General features: G+C 34.9%; 1 protein-coding gene across 5 annotated transcripts in view; it reads right to left on the bottom strand.

The window, feature by feature from the left end:
• Nucleotides 1–246: 246 nt before the first annotated feature.
• The window catches only part of SLC35F5 (solute carrier family 35 member F5), a 29,317-nt gene continuing 8,244 nt past the window's right edge, over nt 247–21,319 (bottom strand). For 3 of the 5 annotated variants that reach the window (XM_057407206.1, XM_057407207.1, XM_057407208.1), the window contains 13 exons: nt 20,433–20,576; nt 17,971–18,033; nt 15,843–15,924; nt 14,291–14,481; nt 12,626–12,707; nt 11,786–11,873; nt 11,147–11,211; nt 10,667–10,771; nt 10,026–10,185; nt 6,442–6,532; nt 2,769–2,923; nt 2,213–2,301; nt 247–1,327 (listed from right to left, as the gene is read on the bottom strand). In XM_057407206.1, coding sequence (XP_057263189.1) covers nt 2,220–2,301; nt 2,769–2,923; nt 6,442–6,532; nt 10,026–10,185; nt 10,667–10,771; nt 11,147–11,211; nt 11,786–11,873; nt 12,626–12,707; nt 14,291–14,481; nt 15,843–15,924; nt 17,971–18,033; nt 20,433–20,576 — 1,308 coding nt within the window. In that variant the 3' untranslated portion in view covers nt 247–1,327; nt 2,213–2,219. Of the gene's footprint in view, nt 1,328–2,212; nt 2,302–2,721; nt 2,924–6,441; nt 6,533–10,025; nt 10,186–10,666; nt 10,772–11,146; nt 11,212–11,785; nt 11,874–12,625; nt 12,708–14,290; nt 14,482–15,842; nt 15,925–17,970; nt 18,034–20,432; nt 20,577–21,319 lie in introns of all 5 variants that reach the window. The other 2 variants (XR_008971942.1, XM_057407209.1) reach the window with 2 other exon arrangements.

The following is a 21,319-nucleotide window of genomic DNA, read 5'->3' on the forward strand; positions in this document are numbered from 1 at the left end:
TCTTTTGGAAGGATAATTTCCAAGTGTCAGAATATGAAAAGACATGTGTTTTATATCATCCTTCTGTATTTGTGTGGAAGGATATTAGAGATAACCTGCATTATGAATAACCTTGCTACATGGAAGAGAATACTGTAAGCTGAAAATCCATCCTCCATCAATTACAAAAAAAAATTAAATCCATCAAAAGCCAAAATTAACTTCTACATGTGCCCGATAGGCCAGAAGTAGGAAAGTGGCATTGACTCATTTCAAATATTCCTGAATATAACTATTCATAACTTTTCAGAATCAAACAGGACATAAGCACTGCAGTGGAAGGAAAATAACAGTTTATAAGGAAAATTATCAGGTTTAGAATAAATTTATTAATGCAACTGGGGGGGGGGGGAATATCAATGCAGACACCTTTATCTTCCAGATTGTTCAGAAAATTAGTGTACTGCCAACCCATTGACCAAAAACTTCCACAATTAATTTGGTCTCGTTTAGAACTTGGCAGCTATACATATGAAAATGTTCAAATTTAGTTTTTTCCATGTAAGGTAACTGGGAATAAGAATGGGTTACAGAATCAGTCTCTTTAAAACAAACACTGATTTTGAGAATGTATACCCAAATGTAGTATAATTTCTAATAATCTACCATTCACTAAAATTTTAAACATTCCAGACTGTTAGGTAGCAAAATATTTTTAAACATCGGCACATATTGCCATTACAATTCTCCTGAAAATGGCATAATACAATATATATGTAGTGTTCCAGGACCGTACAAAGATCCTGCCTTAATAATTACTAGAATGAACTTAATAAATTATTTCTCTATTTTCTTCTATTAATATCCAAATAGTTTATACAACATAAAAAAGTTAATTTGTACTTACTACAGGTAACATCTCTATTTAGCTTTTCATCTGAAAGCCTGGTAAGACTTGATGACCTGCAAACTTAATTTATATAAATCATTTGAAAGTATTTTTTAAAAACAACGTTGTCCAGCATTTAACAAAATCATGAGCTAAAGAAAGAAATCACTTTAACAGCATTTGTCTTCTTGATTCTTGATTTTGTCAAGTAACTCCATGAGCTCTGTGTGATAAGGCAGGTTGGTTGCTCTGACAGACTGACTCTCTATGGTGATAGGCATGTAGTAAATTTGTTCATTTATAATACCAGGTGAAAGCAAGAAAGAGGAAAAGTTTAGAGTTCCAAAAGAACTGAAACTTCTTATTTTTATTACAAATCCAGAATAGGCACTGGAACATGATTCCTTAGGGACTTTTCCAGGAGATTGTCTTTTCGCTGGGCATCATTCCATTTTCAAACTAAAGAAAAAAAAAAAGAAATTATCAGGGCTACATAATTAAAGATCACTAAAAAAGGAATCTCCATATGTATTTGTTTCAAACTTACTAGTAAAAATAAATAACCTGTGTGTTTTAAGACATCACAATTACTGTTTTGGTTAGGATATTTTTTAATTTCATTATCAAATTTAAGCAACATCGGAAAATGAAAATATACTTCTCATCATGTAATTCTGCATGTGTTATTTGGAAACTAAAACCCTGACACATAGGGCTAAGGGAGTTCCCTAAACTGCCTTTATGGTCCTAGACAGTATCAACAAACCATGTAATGTCCCTCTTAGAGGTTTGTGTAACTGCGTCAGAGAGGGGTATTTTGTGAACTCCCTAGCTATTCTAGTCTAGTTTCCCTATCCTTATCATGAGAAATAGTTTTCCCTATTATTTAAATGCAATTTAACAGCTTAATTGTCAACACACATATACAAAAAGACTCCTTTGCATTTTCTAGACCCATAATGATTAAGTCCAGCAATGTCTTCTAAACTTCCTTAAACACTGACGTTTTCAATCAACAGCAGTAGCCCAAACTGAGACCTCAACAGCAGAAAAGTTATATGCCTCTTTCGGTTTATCAATTCATGTCCAATTTTCGATGAACACTGTAATGCTCTTAAGTAAAAAAAGCTACATTTCAAAACCATTGACCAAGAGCTGCAACAAGGTGAGAATAATGCTTGGTGATGAATAATAATAATTTTGACGATACCCTTCAAAACTCTATCAATATGGCAACAAGATTAACTGTATGCCCTATAAAAATGCGTGCTTATATAACACAAATGCGGTGATGAAAACCAATCGTTACCTTTCTCTGCATTGTTTGTAGTTTATTAAACATACCTTTTGTCTATGAACAGCAACTGTCTCCATCTTGTGAAACACTATGCATAGGAATGAGACTTTCACACTGCTCGTTTTCTTCTGGCATTCTTAAAAGAAACAGAAGTACTTAAAGTTATACAGTAATATTAAATTGCTTGTCATGAAACCAACGTAAGTACTAAGTATGCTAGTTGTTTGAACTGCAACCATTAAAACCATACAAAGACCCCTCAACTCCATAAAGTGGACTCAAGTTGCACGATTTTACCTGCTTGTTCTGGGTACGACAGTTATCACAGAGGCTTTAAGGTTAAAATAAAAAAAGAAAACTGACAGCCACTAGGAAACTTCTTTTAAAATGTCAAGAAACTTCACCTCTTCCCATTTTTTGAGCATTACATAGGTTAATAAATGGATTGGCAACTACTACTATTAAGAAATCAGTACACCTGAATACACCTGAATATAAAATCAGATTAAAATAAATACTGTATGAGTAATGTGGCTTAGAAAAGAGTATGACAAACTGGAAAGGCTAAAGAAGAGATATGGTTATACTTTGTGACTGCCCTACCTCTGAATTCGATGTTTTCTACAAATAAAGGCAAAAATTCTTCTGATTCCCACCATCACTGGATCCCAGTTGTTGTAGTGACACAAGAGAGTTGCAATGAAAAAAGAAAAAAATACAGGTACTGCCCCTGCAAAAAATAACCAGGAAAACTGCACCTGGAATTAAAACACAAACATCATTCACTCAATAGTCTTAAAATAAATAAATAAATAAATAAATGAAACACATATTGTATATTTGGGATAATTATTATTGCCAGTTTGATATGCAGTGTTAGTTAATTTAAATTGGGCAAGTTATTTGGTACAATTTCTATAGCCACTGCTACTTCTAGTAAATGAATAACTTTTCTCTGCTAGTCCCTGCTTTATAGTGGAACATACGTTTGCACTGTGATGTGGATGAAGACTTCCATTTCCAGTTGTTTTAATTTGAGGTTTTAGCTGCCTGACTGGTACCAGTGAGAAAGTCCATCAGACACTTCAAAAATTCTTTCACCTGAAAGATTTGTACATCTGTTTGCTCACTATGAACATATTGTCACTAAGTGATAAGTGCTGAAATCAATGCACACAGAGAGACTATGCTACTGGAAATCCTCTTTTTAAATTAAAGAAAAGGTAGGGCATATTATTTTCACAATTTAAATTAAATTCTACTTGTAGCTATACTAGTATTTTATCTACGACTACACTCAGAATTGATTATCTGGCACTGTTTAAAACTTAAAATTATAAAAAGGTAGAGGGTGATGAGGCACTGGCACAGGTTGCCCAGAAATGCGGTGGCTGCTCCATCCCTGGCAGTGTCCAAAACCAGGTTGGACGGAGCTTTGAGCAACCTGATCTAGGGGATGTCTCTGCCCATAGGATGCCATGATTTTTAAGGTCCCTTTCAACGCAAACTATTCTGTGATTCTATGATTTTAAATCAAGGACACAAGAACAAGAACTAGCCTCTGAAACACCTCTGAGGCCAACAGAGCAATGAACCATGAATATAGCTCCCCCTTGTGGGAAAAAAAATGCAAAGTTGGAAACTGGAAAAAAGGGAACAGATCTGATACCTAGCGCTGATGCTCATTCTCAAAAATCTAATGAACTGCAGCTTTAAGAGCTTTATGTTATCCTTACTGATGTCTAATAGAAATTTATAAACATGTAAGCTACCAAAAGGAATATTTAAATATTTATTAAAATTTTGGATGTAAGATTCTGATTTATGCCAGACTATTACAGAATAACTAATACCCAGAAAGTTAATAATTATGCATATTGTAAGACACAGACATACTTGCACAAACACACTTGTACAAACAACCTTAAATTCTGCAGGAATTTGCCTTTAGAGTCACTCATTTGTGTTTTACTACTAGCAATTTCTTAAAAAAAGTTTCCATTCCCATAAATATACAAGCGGCAGCCACGATTTAAAAGCATCCAACAGACAGGAAGCAGAAACTTAGACAGTAAGTACATAACAGCCACAGGAAGAAGGAAGGGCAACAGAAATGTGAAATGCACATATGAATCAGAAAAGGAACAAAAAAGAAAAGGAACCCCCAACCCCTCCCTGATTACTCTCCTGCATATGGCAAGATGTTAGAAGCATTGTCAGCTAATGGCCAGCTACATAAAATCAGTCAGGCTCTGTATTTGCCCAGAGAAAGAGAATAAGCAGCCTTTTCAAACAAAGATAGAAAAAATAAAAGGAACAGAAGGGAGCAAGTACACAGAACACAAGCTCCAGAAGGAACCAAGTGGCAGCAAAGAACCGTGGATGAAATGGATCAGGCATGAAGATTCAGATCATGAAAGATGTTGCAAGCACATAAAGTGGGACAACACAGGAAGTGGAAGATTTAAAACAAGAAATAAGAAAAGAGCAAATAGAAGATGTACAGAAAGACTGATAGCTAGCTACATTTGTGCAGCTTTTTTGTTTGCTTATAAATATCAGTAATATAAATAAAAATTGGACAGTCACAAACTATAAAAATGAGTTAATGTAACTTGCCCTTGTATTACCAACATCCACTGAAAGTCATCCAGCAGAGTTTTAAAGATATTTCTGCTACTTAAAATGCCTCAATATTGCATGAGTACACGAAGAACAAATTAATTTTAAAAGATCTGGACTCTGTGCTTACTCAGATTAAATAGCCTAGGCATTAAGCTGTTTATTGAGAATTAAAAAAGCATATTCAATTTTTCAATGTATTCCAGAGGAAAGTTTAGAGTAATCATTTCAGAAGACAAGCTAAGCTTTTCATATATTTGTATATGTATCTATATATACACGTCTTTTAAAATGTATTTGCATGCACACAAGTATATACATATAAAATATTTATTAATGCACACACATACATACACACGCGCACGCACACACACACAAAATTCTTGGGTTTTGCTACCAGCATTAGCTCACACCTAAACCTTATTCCACCTCACTAAACCGAATTTTTGGGGGAGAGTATACAGATTTTTTTTTTTTTTTGCCTTGTTTCCTTAGTGACTATCATTTGGTATTTACTTTCCTATTTAATTTATGTTCCAAGTGTATATTGCAGATAAACAGCAACACAGAGTCATCCTGCCAACAAATGTTTTATTACTGTTAGAATCACTGCAAGGTTTTGCAGTATTTCCATGTTGAATATTCAGCTACTACTAATATGAAACACAGTGTACCTCACGTGTTCATTATGCAAGTATTTATTCAGGCTCCGACTCTCCTTTTATTTTCTAATTTGACTTTCCTCTTTTATTTTTAACCTTTTATTTTTCAGATTTATTTTCTGAAATCCACATTGACATTAAGTAAATGACCTCAATTTAAAAGGGAAAAAAACCCAAACAAATCCCCCAACCAACCAAAGAAGACAAGCAAAAAGACCCTAATAATTGCATAAAGTATACGCTAAATAATCACTATTCACATGAAATTAAGAATTTTATATTCCTTGCCACTTATTTAATATTAAATTCAAGTATTCAGAGTTGAAGTTCATAATTAAATATTTGTAACTGGGAATTCTAGCCCACCAGCATGAAAACGAAATATCTATACAGCTTGAGAAGTATTTTAAGCTGACTTCATACTGTTTCTATTCTAAACGCATATTATCAGATTCTTTTCTTTCTCTACATGCAAGGCTTTCCAGAGCTTTTACCTCAATGCTAGGGAAACTAGACTAACCCGAAGGAGGACAGTTAAATTGGAAACCTAACACCTGCATGAATCTAATAAAGCGCAATTAAACATTGTAGCTGCTACATTCCTTTGTGGTAAACCTGCACGTTTTTGGTTTTGTCACTAATTGAGTATCTTCAAGATAGGCAGTCTATAACAAGTCTGTAACTGTAAAGGTATTAAGTGGCACTGTACTTGCAGTTGTTTAATTCTGAAAAACACCTGCTCAAGGTAAAACATTTGGCCAGCCTTTGCTGACTCTGGGTACTTTTCATACAAGCTGCATCTTAAGCACATATATTTAAGCGTACAAGTGCACATTTGTAAATGCAAGATTACTGTAACTGTCAATATCAAGAGATTATTAAAAAGAAATGGAAGTAAACTATTGTTCATTGTATACATTGCTAAAAATAACACCACTATTTAATTCAAAGAAGTTCTGTTAATAATGCTCAGAACTTGGTAAGTACATTACCTTTTGCATGCACATGTCAGCTATTATGGACAGAGGTATTGTAAGGCTTAGCGCAAGTGTGCCTATCAGTGATGAGGTAAGAAAGCAGCCCCTAAAAGACAATTAAAAATATATTAATAAAGGGGTCTTATTTAAAAGCTAAAATACAACTGAATTAATACAAACTGCAGAAGACATTTCCGTGCTACATATTGTTTGCTTTAATAAACAAAAATAAAGATACCACACGCCATCATAAATCTGTAAAACTGCTCAGAATTCTTAACTAGACTATTGATGTCTTCTGGAGTGAGGTTTGATTCCCTCACAAACTTTCTGAGATTATGAAAAATTCCCTACTTGACACGGAGTGACCCCACCTAGAAAAACCTGCATTTTGTTTCCATTTTGAAATAGTTTAATACCAGCTTACAGCAATTAAATCTATTTTGCCCTGCCTGGTTAATTAAAAAATGAAAGGTTACTGATGTCTACAAATGATACCCAAAAAGAAAAACATTTTTACAGCAGACAAATTTTTAACAAACTATGCTTTTCAAATCTCATTCTAAAATACAACCTTGAACCCATTCTTCAGAGTCTCAGTAAGACTTCTCTGTGTTCTACAAGTGGTCTCTTAATATCTCTCAAGCAGGAACAAAGTCTTTAGACTTCACTAAACTACTTAGCCACACAAATCTATTATAATTTATTTAAATGACAGAACAAAACTACATGCATGACAGAGTAGCACTCAAACAGCCTCAGAATACTGACCCTTTTTCCCAAATTCCTTTGCAAGTCTTGTTTAGTTTGCAAATGACTAAAATGGCTTTTTAAATTAGAAAAAAAAAAGTAATTCAAAGCTTATGTAGGACAGAGTTCAGAGCACAGATGATCTCAAGACTTTTGGCATTTTGATATAAGCCTATAAATACAACATATATAATACAACATATATAATACAAGCCTTATAAATATATAAGCCTCTACAAATACAACATGACTAGTCTGAGCCATTTGAATACTAAGTGAAGAACATAATACGCAACACAAAAAACTGCAATTTCCATTTTATGGCTGACCAAGTCAAAAGTTACCAAGCATAGTGAAGCTTCTTAGCAAATACTCCTCTATGAGACAGACTACCATATGAACAAAATAAATAGAAAGGGGTATCTACCCAATTCATATCAGTACTGCCCACTACAGAGTCAGCCTCTAATTTCAAAGGCACCCAAAAATTATTTAAATAAGATAAAGGCAACCTTCATCTTTGGCAAGTACTGAAAACAGTATCAGCTGTGCTTTTGTGTGGAACTGTAATCAGTCTTGCATACAGCGATTTTTAAAGAAGGAAAACTCCCACAGTTGCAATTTTTGGCAGAATTCTGGAATCTTTTTACCTTCTCATTATTTAGTCTGATTACCATAAAAATTAAACAGATGCAGCATCATAGCAGTGCTATTTTCACTCACCTCATAGAAGTTTGTTAATACCTTTTAAACACAAAGACTTGAACAAGTATTTGGAAAACATTTTCTAGAACATGACTTCATGCATGTATTTCTCTAATTAAACTCTTCCAGTTTAATTAGAGAAATACATGCCAAATCAGTAGGTCCTCCATAAGACTGACTTTCAGGCAAGCAAAAATTACCAGTTCAGGTATTTAAAATCACTTTGTATGTTCTGTGTCCTTAAAGCAAAGAAAACTGTATGCAGATGAGAAAGCAAGAGAACAGAAACAAAGCAATTTAAATACTCTGCATTGTTGCAAACTTCCTTCCTAATATTCTAAGTCTCCTTCTATACCATAATAAGAGTACCTCTGTATCTCTGCACTGACTACTTCGGAGTTAGAACCGTCCTGTCCATCAGCACACCATAAATAGTACAGAATCCAGTGAAACTTACAAGCTAGTTTGGAGAAAAAATTGTTAGTGTCACATCTACCAGCAAGCTGGCAGTACGTCACCGGATGGAGTAAACAAATAGGTTAAATGATAATATTTACTTCAAAGGAAAGAGGATGATACTTGTGGCACACTGGACAGCTAAAAGGGTGACTGATGTCAGCACAAACTCTGAAATTAGTCCTAGTCCAAAATTCTAGGGAAATGGAACTGGAAATAAAATTAGCTCTTCAATTGGATCATCATTCTAAGTAATTACACAAATGGCATGCACACAAAAAGTCACACCCATGCACACCCATGTACTTAACCCTATGCTAATACTTGATTTTGGTATAAGGGCCAAGTCTGGGGGCTTGGGGAGTTTTAGGTTTTGGGGTTTCATTTGTTATTTTGCCCATGTTGAAATCACACTTAACTTTTTTACTAACTGATACTGAAGTGCAGTCTCATCTTACATGATGGCATTATCATCACAAAAATACTCCATCAATAACTTAAATTACAAAGAACCATATGCTGCAATGCACTTACAACTAAGACTAGTGTAAAAGTTTGCAAACAAACAAAAAATGTCATGATTAAATTTTCTAAACTTTAAGCTTATTCTGAAAACAAAACTAAACAAAACAAAAACAATGCACATACACAAAAAAGTTTTTATGGAATTTTCAAGGAACTCCACCTAGATCTTTTATCGTTGTACTGTCACACAACTTAGGATCCTAGAACAGACATCTCAATTTCAGAGTAGCTATCCCATGAGGTTTTCCAGTCTCTCTATCGCTGAGCTGAGAGCCCGAACACCAAGGGCTCTCAGGCAAAAGCTCACAAACTGCCACACCTTTTCAAAACTAAGACCAAAACTGACACTGTTCACTGAGTATGGCATTGGAAGCATGTCTCTTTTTGGAAATTCTTCCTCAGGGTTTCCAGAATAAAACCAGACTTTACAACTTGTAGAATTTTCTGCTACACCCCTATTTTAACTTAATGCTGGCCCAGAAGAAACTCAGACTTCCTAAATTCTCTCAAGCTGAGAACCTGACTTACCGAACCGCTCTCCAGCAACACTGTGCTTTTAAAAGCCATGCAAAGGTTGAAGTCTGCTACAGCTTCTGAGCAGTTCATCTAGAAGTCTGATGTTTAATCCTCTGCTGATTACCTATCCAAACTATCATATAATTAAATTACTAAAGAAAAGCTAGGTTAATTTAAGAATTGCCATATCTTCATGATTAATACGTTCTGATGAGATTTTTCTCATTCAGTATTTGAAAATTTAAACAAGTTTGTCAACTATAGAATACTGGATTCTAGCTCATGTATATATCCAACATGCACAAGGTCTTGGAAACTAAAGCACTGTTCCCACAGAAAATCATGCTGTCCCATTACTACTGCAACTCCGTAGCACAAAGTCTTTTTTTCTCAATATGCTAATTCTAGAATGAGCTGAGCAACATAGTATCTTAATAAATACTATAAGACCACATGACTACTTTTAGAAGTCAAGCTGCTGCTCTTAAACAGGATGTTATGACATGGATGACATCCTGTAACTCAACATGGACAGAAGAAAAATTTTAAAAGGCATAAAACCCTACCTAGACAATTTGCCATCTCAACATTTGAGAACATAGGTAAGACAATTTCTGTGAAACATACATAAAGCATGTATTACGTACCACAGCCAGAGGAATTCTGACAGAACTGTTCCAATAAGGCCATTAATAACAATGCACATCCATATCAGCTTATTGGGAAACTCAAATGCTTCAAACCCAGTATAGTGAAGCAGGAAAAACCCTGGCCACAGCAGCAACAGATTGAACAGCCCTACAAAACCTGAGTATAAAGACAATATTAGGTAAATCATAATACATATCCATAAATATAACTAAAACCTCAGCTATATTACGCTATTTTGACAACATACATACATAAAAGCAGCAACAAAGCATGATATTAAATCAAAAGGAAATTAATATAAGAAATGTAACCTGAAATTCATAAACAACAATTACATCAGATATTTACAGGTTTGGGAAAAAAGAAAGGAAAAAAAAAAAACCCTAAATGGCACTGAGTCAAAGGGACTGCCTGCATTCCTACAGGTAGTATTATCTTTCATTGTTAAGACTGTAAAGAAGAAACAATTCACACAAGCAGTCTCTGGAGTACTCATAACCATGCAAACAATAGGCTTTTTCCACCTCCGTGGCTTTTCTGAGTCCCTTTACCTCTGCTATATAATTCAGTGCCTGAAAGCAAACAATTTAATCACACACTGAATTAAAACTTTCAATAGGGTCATTTTCAGTCTTACCAAAGAACATTGGTATGTCAAGTTTATCTTCTCTATCTACTTTCCTTTTGATCATTACTATGTACACAGCATACAGCATTGCTCCTACAAGAGACCAAAGGGAACCTGTAAAATGAAAAAAACAGTCACTTCAGACATGCCAAATACATTATGCCCACTAAGATCAACTCACCTAAACACACGCCTATTATAAAACTGTCAGAGGTAAATAATTTATTACAGAAGCTATTATATATGAAAAGCCTGGAAAACTGTAGAAAACTCAAAAATGTAAATACTTTCCCAATTAAACTATACACATATAGAAAAAAATAATCATAAATATCCAGTTCCAGAAGTTGAAACTAAAAATCCAGACTGTCAAATGTTATACAAGTAAGAAATTTATAGCTTGCTATGTGACCTATTGAGTATTGTTAGAAGATGGTACTTATCACTGCATGTTCTAGGATTCAAAAAAAAAAAAAAACAGGTAAATACCTATCGTATCTTTTCCAGCAGATTTCTCAGATCCAGAAAGGTTAACAAGTACCACACCACCAATGCTAGTGAAAAAGAAGGAACGTAAAATGTTACTTAAACTCAAGAAGTTTGTTTTTCAAAGAAAAAGAACAAAAACAAAGGGGATAAAAATATAATAATAGAGTTCTCTCTTTAGGTATTTTTAGTTAATCAACATCCACTTCTGGAAAAGCCAAAGGGAGTTCTGTTTTGCTAAGGCCTTATCATAAGCTAAAACCAAACACACCAACTCCATTTTTAACTTCCTTGAACTGGGCAGTTAATGAAACAGGATGACAACACTGAATGTCAAACCTCTTCCTTTCCCCCCCAGCCCCGCATCTACACAAAAACAAAGAAACCATAATTTAACAAGAAAGTAAGTCCACATATTTCCAACAGAAACTTACTTAATCCAATTTCCTACAGGAGCATGCAATTCAATAATTGTTCATGATATTAAGTATTTAAACAGACTTAATTCACTTGTTCAATTTATCTGTGAAACAATTTTTAAAAAGTGAAGCATATCATACATTGTCACAGATACCATAGGTACAGTAGTTCTCTCATGGTATCAGGGAGTTCTTGACCAAATGTTCCAGCCCATTATCTTACCTTAAAATGACAGCTAATAATTTGGAAAGGGTAAACCTATCTCCACTGTTACTGGGAAAGACTGCAGCTAAGATTAAAGTGAAAAGCCCTGCAAAAGAAATGAAGAAGAGCTTATACAAACAAATTTCATTCCTACTTAGTCCAGAAAAAAGCACATTTTTCTTCTTCTCTTTTACATATACCTGTTTTAACTACTTGATCTTAGCATCCCTAACTTTTATTGGAACTACTATGAAACTAACACCTTGTGATATGAATTCTCAGATGAGCAAATACAGGCTCAACTCTGAGAAAGGCTAGCCATACTAACAAAATAAACTGCAATAGCCTGAAAAGTCACTGAAAAAAAAAAAAAAAATCACATAATTGTGCTTTTAAAACTGTTTTTTAAACAACAAAAGTTACTTCTCAAAACATGGGACTATCACATAATTCAAATACTTTAGAGCTTGTATTAGGGCCTTGCATAAAACCTGTAAAGCAAGTGATATACATAGTATTTAGGTGGCTTAACATCCTTACCCCCAAACCCATTTAAACAAACAAATAATAATTAGCAAGAAGACTTTACTCTGAATTATATCTATTTTAATAAAAAGTTACACCACCTTTCCTTCAAACCTATTACACTGCAGAAATACACACACAAACTTGAAAATCAAGAAGCAGGGGAATCATGAGGATAGCCTAAAATTTTTAAATGCGCATATTCAATGGATTTAAGCCTTCCTATTCACCCAAAACCACAGGTAAATGATTACATAAGTCCATTGTAACCAAAGAGATTTTTATGTTATAAACAGCCTTATAATGCACACCTGGTGGTGTAATAAAACTTACCAGAGGTTGATGACAATATATTAACTATAGCAACCTGGGTATCTGACAGAGCTTCTTGGTAAGAGAAATTTGCCAAAAACCACTGGGGGAAAAGGAATATTATTTTGTGATTATATGGATAGCAACAAGAGAGTTTAAGTTTCTCAGTGCAATAAAATCCTACTTAAAGAAAAAAATAATTCAACTATGTATCCAAAAATAAAGTCAGAATGAGACTTTTACCTCAAAGAGATTTCTATTAAAGTGACAGGTACATTAGAAGACAGAAGCAAAATTGGAACTGGCCCAAACCAACCGCATTCAACTACATGTTTTATAATGAAATAACATATTTAAGAACTTAAAAATAATTAAATGATTGAAATTACATTATACCAACTATTCTATAGTAACTAAAGATTCTTCTGAGGTGTTTTGCAACTGCTTCAAGATTGTAACTGCACATTTCAGAGATACACGGGACATTTAGTCAGCCTAATGAGATTTTTTTTAAGAGTACTTAAAACTGGCACACACCTCCAACCTACAAAGTAAGCAGTTTACATTCAGTACCTGAAAAATATTTTGGAAGGATTCATGACTGTCAATTCCTCCTTAAAGGAATAAACGGCAAGCGTTTAATTGTTTCTTGATTAAAATCTCATTAATAAGATCTCAGATATATCTTCAAGGAAGTTACCACACTCTAAAGTCTTAGGTGGAAATATTTATACAGTCCAAGAAGAAATACGTATATAGGTAGCAGTATCCACAAACTGCATAAACAGGATTTGTTTCGAACATGAGGACTCTACCCTAGAAATTCTACATGTGTGTGTGTATATAGATACACACACATAGAAACACAGAATTTTAAATAACTTTTTAAAAAGCTATTTCATCCATCCAAAAATCACTAATGAGTGGATTATTGTTTTCTTGCTGTTGTGTGCACTTTCTTAATGTACATCACCATTTTCTGGTCCAGAAATAAAATATTTATTATTATTATTATTGTCATTATTATTATTATTTCAAATGTTTAAAGAGCACTGCTTCCTGAGGAAAAGTAGTGGTGGGTCCACATTACATATAATCTATTCAGCAGTATCAGTGAAGCTACTTCTGGGAAAGCTATAACTGATCTGCTCTCTACATTTTTACCGTTTCTCAAAAATCATGCTACCATTAGCTCTCTTTCCCCCTAGAACTCAGGCATGATGCAGAAACAGCAGCAACCAATGGATTCATAAGTAGATCTCCCAGCCCTCCATGGAGCTAAAGGACAATTATCTTCTCTTCATGCTACTGGAGGGAACAATGCCACAGTGAGCCATGAGACGGTACTTTTTCTATGACTGCCCAGAAAGCAGACACATTGACATCTACCCATTTCATGCAGTCTCACTGCAGCTACTAACAGTGTGCACGTAACCCTAGCTTTTGCTGTACCAAACACACCCAACAGTGGACAACATGGCACAAAAGCATAACTGCCCTTACAGTTAACTACACAATTGGGATCTGTTTCTACTACCCTCCCTTTAAGAAGCTGCACCTTCACGTCCAGCATGAGGAAAGTTTTGATGCATATAGAGCATTTATAAAATGAAGCACAAAGAATACAAGTCATCTCAATACTCTTTGCATCTATACTTAAGTCTTCTGAAAGAATGAAACACATACCACAAAACAAAAGAAAAAGCTGATTTTTGCTACTTGAGTTGCAGTAAGTTTTCCTACAGTTTTTAATATCGATTCCTGGTCCTTAACTGTTGGATATGACATGCGAGACAACTTTGCTTCCAATGCATGGCTTGATGGGAGTTGTCGAATCTCCATAATATTACTGAACCTTACACGAGGCTTTTTGGGAGCTTAGGAAGAAAAGAGAAGAAAAAAAAAAACCACCGACAAGCTGCATATTACCATTAAACTTTTCAAGCCATAAGCAAATAAAACTACCATGTTCTAATACGGCACTGATTACAATATTTGACAAATAACAGGTTTATATAAGAATAGAAGACACAACGTTATTTTTAGCTATTAAGCTAGTATTTTGGTGTTTGATAGGCCAGTAATAAGACAAAGCACAATTACCGTTTTCAATCAGCACAGTTGTTTACCCACAAAAACCACGCTGAAAAGCACCATCCCTTGTCACAGTCAAAAAATCCATGCAAAGTAACAACACATTTTTAAGTTGGAATTATTCTGTATTGATAAATATTACATATAAGATTGTTTAATTGTTTTAGTAGTCAAACAGCCAAAAACTGCACACAAGTATACCTAACTGCAAGGACAGTGTTTCATTCGGAGGATGAGAGTGTCCAACAGACCTCAAAGCTTAGCAGAGATCATAAGGTCACTTGCTCAACTGAAATCCATCCTTTAACTAAGCTTGTAAACCGGGATCACATTTTATTTATAAGGGTATTTCAAGTATCACTATTTAAGTATCATTAAGTGTTTCAATATGAAACAATACCTAATATCCTAAAATAAATAAATAAATAAATAAATAAAATATCTAAAGGGAAAAGCTACAGCTCAAACAACCCCGAAGTGCATGTTAACATAGCACAGTAGAGCCTAAGAAAGCAGTTCTTAACACATCATCTAGAAATCAACAAAGAGATGTTCCCTTTTGTAAGCAGGGACTCTTTTGCCCTCAATTTTGGATCAGATAATAGGATTCTCTGACAGCCAGTTTATCTATAGTTGTCTGGGACAGTTAGGCCTGTTTCAGCAACTATCATGGGATAGTGAGGCTTAAATAAAATCAGAATGCACATAGACTGTTAAAATTCTTACTTTGACTGCTTTGCTCCTGCTCTAAAAAGGACAATAGCTTGTCTTTCCAGAGGCTGACTCACTGCTGCTGGTCATACAAGCCCAGAAGGAAAGAATCACAAGTACTGAACCCAGCTGGTCCCTTGAGATAAACATAGGCTGGATCTGTAGTGACCAAGAAAGGTAAACTGAACGATAGGCCTATGTTTTCTCTACCTGAAAGTAAATATATGAGACCGCAATTCAAGCAATAAGAGATTTAAGTAAAGAGAAGGAAAAAAAAAAACACCAAAACCAAAAAAGGCAGGGGTGAAGAGAAAAAAAAAAAACAAAAGGCCAAAACAAAGTCCTGCAACATGACAGCATTTATACCAACAAAGAGGAAAGTAATTCTTTCACAAAGAACTGGCATTTCAGCACTCCAAAAGTCTTTACTCACTTTTCTCTGCATCACTATTATTACTGCCATTTTTTTCAGTTGGCAAATCATGAAACTTTACAGGAACATATAAAGGTTCACTCTGAAATGAATCAGTATAAGTAAAAATACAGTTAAGCAGGATATTTAAATTATAAGCAGTAGAATTAATTTAGCAAATTAGAAAACTAAATTAAAACTTTGTGAACATTATAACAAATAAATTTAACATGGTAGTTTTGCACACAGTGGACAGGCTTGCCAAAAATGTTCATACATAAATTATATTTTATGTTAAACATATTGGTAACATTTATTCAAAAATAACTATGCATTTTTTTGTATATCCTCATGAACAAAAACTCATCTCCAGAATATAGCTCATCAAAATCATGGACATTTCATCAGATTCTGTCCAAATGATAAATGAGACCCATAAGAATTCACATACAAAAATTAATACATGCTCATTCTCCTCCCATGACCGTAAATGCTTATAAACTAAAAGCCAAAATACTTTAGAAAACTAACTCAGTTTTAAAACTCCCTTAGGAGTCAGAGGACTTGAATCCAGGTCTCATCATCAGCTTTCAGCAATGGTCCTCTCATTATGGCAAACTTGGGAAGTCTGTGAACTCTGAGAGGCATCCCACTCAGAAGGGGATGCTGTTCATAGCCTGCTACAGTCCAGGAAAGCTCAAAGGGCCTCACTCAAGACCAGTATTTATCAAGTCACAAGACGATTGGCTTTAGTCATTAGTAAATTTCCACCCTGACCACAACCTGAGTGGGTAATTACTAGAAACTTTTCAAATTTCCAGTGACCATGGTACTGTTCCATTCAGGGTATAATCAAGCAAAGGAATGTGCCAATGCTGCCAGGGAATGACTGATTATCCCTGCTCCTGCTTCCCACATTATCAAGGCGACAGGAGTCCCTGGTATGATCAGTGCCTCTGTTCTCAGCCATACAAGAGTTAAAGGGATGCTCCACCACCCAACTCATTACACAAAGGCCAAGGCCTGACAGAAATTCCTTAGATAGCAGAGTAGCCTAGGGGATGGGGGGTGGAGGGATGTACCACCATGGGCACTTAGCAGAAGTTTCAATTGCTTAAAAATACTTGTAACAACACAAGTTTTAAGCTGCTTGTTTAAATAAAGTTAATAAACTCTAAGAGTCAAGTAATGAGAATGATCTGGTAGCTCCATTTTGGTTAGGTCCCTTCTTTAGGATCAGATTTTTTGTGAATGTTTAAATTAATGCAAAATTCTCCAAGGTTAATGATGAATCTTGCTTCTAGAGTCAGAGGATCTTAATGAATTGAGCAACCTCAGATGGTTTTATTCCTACATGTCGATAAAGTTGGGAGAGGGAGAGGGGGAGAATGAAATGAAGACTAATTCTGAAAAATCTCACTTCGACTCCCTATTCAGGATAAAATACCTGTAAGTAGTTTTGTCAACATGCAATTGCCTCCCCTTACTCTATTACAGAGATAGTGTAAGTTCTGTGTTCTGGATACTTTCCCAATTTGGCCTCTGATTTAGGCATGTGATTTAAAGAGCAATCTGTGATCCACAGGGGCATATGTCACCTACTGATGACAAAAATCACCACAAAAATGCTATCTGGCAATGCAGCTTGCCAGCAGAATACCAGTACTGACATCTGATTCAGTATACAGTAATCGCTCCATCCACTGGAAGGAATCCGCTGCGTTTCTCTTTCAAAATGCAATGTGGGTTCACATTATACAACACACTCAACTAACCAGTTCATATACAAGATACTCAACTAACTGATTCCATTGCGTATTTTGGTCTTGAAAACTGTTTGGCTGTACCACTGGCTCTCCACTTTTTGCTTTGTCAGCTACTGAGGTGAATATGTAAACATTTCCTTAGCACGACAAATATTTACTTCACAAACTAGTACAGAAACATTCAAGTGTTTTATTGAGCTGAGAACCTGTATTTCTTACAATAAGCAACACCATTATTTACAATGCTTATTAGTAACATCTAAGTTGGCAATTCCCTTTGCCAAAAACTTTACATTTAAGACCGCCTATTTTAAAAACAGTAAGTTTGTATAATGGTGTCATGCTATGGTAAAGCATTGACCTTCACAAATTAAGGCACTTACCAGAGAACTGTTTACAGTGTTATCTGTTGTACAAGCAGCAAAATAACCTTCAGCATCTGCAAACTAATTACAGAACCTTAAATCAATAATATATCAAGGCACAGTTATTAATAACTGTGGGGGATTTTTAGAATAAGCTTTTTAATGCCTTTTTCCACAGTTCTATTGCATTTTCTCCCTCTAGGCCTCATCCCCCCAAAAACCAAGAGGGTTTACAAGTCCAGTAAGTAGCTTCAGTAATTCTTTGTATCTCCCAGAAAATCCCATTCAATTCAACTACCCAGATAGCAATGCAGATCATGCTGTTAGAATGACAAAACTGTGAAGTTTAGTCTTAGCAAACCCTGTTTCACTGGATTATTGTGCATGTGTTGACAACAAGCCTCTTGATTCTTCATTTTACATTTGCATAAAACCCTGGAACTCTGCTTTAGTTTTAACAAGGCTTAAACTAGGATGGGGTCAAGTGTAATTTTTACTCTTCATTTCTTCACATTAACAAGCACTACTACCCATGTTCCCTGACCTGAAGCTTGCTGTTCTACCATGCTGGTAAGAAACCTATTAAACAAATCCCCTAATGTAGAAGACAGCATAAAAGTAAGGTATGAGTGTTTAACTTAGAAACCATTACTGAAATGAGAAATCTGTAAATGTAGTATTTTTGTTCCAGATTAATAAACACAAGACATTTCACAGGCACATGTAGTAATTACACAGTTAAACGTTTAACTGAACTCAGGAGGTGGGTGTGTGGATATAAATAAATAAATAAAATCTTCTACCTACACGCTACAGTCCTGTCTCTGCCTGGTCTTTTGAATTATGCTGACACCGAAAGTAATGGCTATTTCCCACAAATTATTTTAAAAATTACTTTTTGTAGGATTAGAAAGATAATGAGATCCCAGTTGCGCTGCCATGAGTGACACACGCAGAATGACTGAGCACTCGTAGTCATAGCTGTCCAGCTCATATTATTTCTTTCCTTGACACAGCACTGCACAAGATTCAGTTGGTCAAGATAATGACTACAATTCACACTAGGCAACAGCCCCTTATTCTGCTCAGATTAGTAAATTTGGTCACTATAATTGTTCCGTTCAACTAATCATTCTATAGTGCTTTCATCACCATTACTGGTCATTAATGCCAGTAAAGAATCTGTAAATTCTGCTTATTTCCTGATTATCTTACGAAGATCCTGAATAGCATCAAGTCTAGCATCTGCCATACCGTACACAGACACTTCACGTTAAAGGCTGACTACCAAAACTTATTTCAAGATATCAGCTAACTCTAAATGTTCTGTATGTTTAACGTGATTTTTTGCTTATTTTAACAAAAGGTTTAAGGGGCTTGTTTTCAGACTTTTTTCCTCTTAGCCGTGCTTTGCTGTTCTGGGGTGCCTTTTTGTTTGTTTGTTTTTTGGTTGGTGGTTTGTGGGGTTTTTTGGTTGGGTTTGTTTTTTTTGGGGGGTTGCCTTGTTGTTGTTTTTTTTTTTTGGGGGGGGGTGGTATGTATAATTTGGCTTAATGCCATGTAACACTTCAATTGAAGCCTGCTACTCCTACAAATGTCACTACCAATGAAGTCTAATATATCCAGAACTGAAGTCAAATCTCCACACAAGCTATTTCCTATAAAGACATGTTGATTAACAGCATATTCCTGGATCACATTTTCTGTTATTTTAATGCAAGATTAATATCAGGCCAAATGCCTCACTGTTTCCTGAGTCCTGCTGTTCAGCACTCTGAAACACTGGCACAGCATGTGCGCTCTTCGCAGCAACACTTAATTTCCTTGGAAAAGAGTATGTATTTCTGTAATATGACAGTAATTTTAGACTCTTAACACAAATAATGCTTAGCTGCAGAATGAGCAACACAATGTCACTTGTGCATAAACGCTATAAAAATACAATATGAACAACAACAAAACCATAATTCTACCACTTTTCCTAAATGTAAGTTTAAAAACCTCAAAACCTCTCATCAAACAGTTCACAGTTTTGCCAAAGAGTCAGTAATGAAAATCAACTGCAAAGTTCAAATACTGATTCCACTGGTTACAGATGCTGGGGGAATAAAAGGGAACCCACAGCCAACATGAGTTATGAGTGATGAGGCTCATAAGCTCTCTTTTAAAAGAATTATCCACTGCAACTGTCCAAGATAAAATACCAGGCTAGATGAGCCAATGGTCTGGCCCAGTGAAACATTTCTTAGGATTCCTGAAATGTTTCATATTCCTTTTTCCTTTCTTTTCTTCTTCTTACAAGACTAATATTAGGATTATCATGTCTTCCTGTGCCATAATTCACTTTATAATTGCTTTTCTGAAAGCACTATTTCACAAATATGTAAACTTTGCTTTTCTCTAGTCTCTATTTTATTAAGTTTTTTTTTCTATAGAAACTTCAACAAATATTAAAACATTCACAGAGTTAAAATACTTACAAAAGCTGCATGCCTTCCACGAAATCCACGAGTACACTGTTGCCTCCATGGTTTCCAAACAATAAATCCCAAGAGGTATAGAACAAACATGGATGTTTTTGCAAATGTACTGAAAAAAGGCTTGTTGTACTTTGTAAAAACATACTGTGGAAAGAAAATAATTGCAGTATCCAAAATTAACAATTAGGTGAGAATTCACAAGATGAACGAACAGGTTTTAGACCAGAACAGTCTGATTCCCAAAAAGTCAGTGCTGCAAGTATTGGCACGTGTGACCAAAAGACACAAGGGGCTGTACTTATTCTGGTATCCTCTCCCAAGCTATCATAAAAGCCAACAAGAAGGCACTGAGCCATTTTGCAAGACACAATGCCACTGGGGAAAAATAATTATTATTTTTATCTAATCAAGCAACATATCGATCAATATGCCACTGAACTCAAATAGTACTGAAAATGCAAATATTCTCTAAATGAAAGACCACTTCTATTAGCAATAGCACAGTAAGCATAAATTAGAGATTACTTTGAGTAAGTAAATTTTCAGTATCAATAATGATGACACCAACTGACTGGAAAAAAATGTTTTATTAATATAATAGCATGTTAAGAGCAAACATTTTTATATGCTTAGTTTAAAAACCGATATAGAACGTAAAAACTTCATGACCATTCAGAAACCCGAATTTGCAATAGTTTATTAAAAACTTGTCTTCCATTGCTAAAACTCCAAGTCCTAAAACTCAACATGAAGTAAGTACCAGATTAATTTCAAGGCGGAATATAGGAATTAGGTCATGACAAACTTGTCTACAATTATAGGGTTTAAACTCCATGATCAGAGTCCTTTGGTCCTAGACTTTCGTATGTTCTGAACTATAATCTAGC

The sequence above is a fragment of the Pezoporus wallicus genome, unplaced genomic scaffold (genome assembly GCF_028554395.1).
Source record: "Pezoporus wallicus isolate ANWC-B61680 ecotype Strahan unplaced genomic scaffold, APGP_CSIRO_Pwel_v1 contig_4166, whole genome shotgun sequence".
NCBI classification, from domain to species: Eukaryota; Metazoa; Chordata; class Aves; order Psittaciformes; family Psittacidae; genus Pezoporus; species Pezoporus wallicus.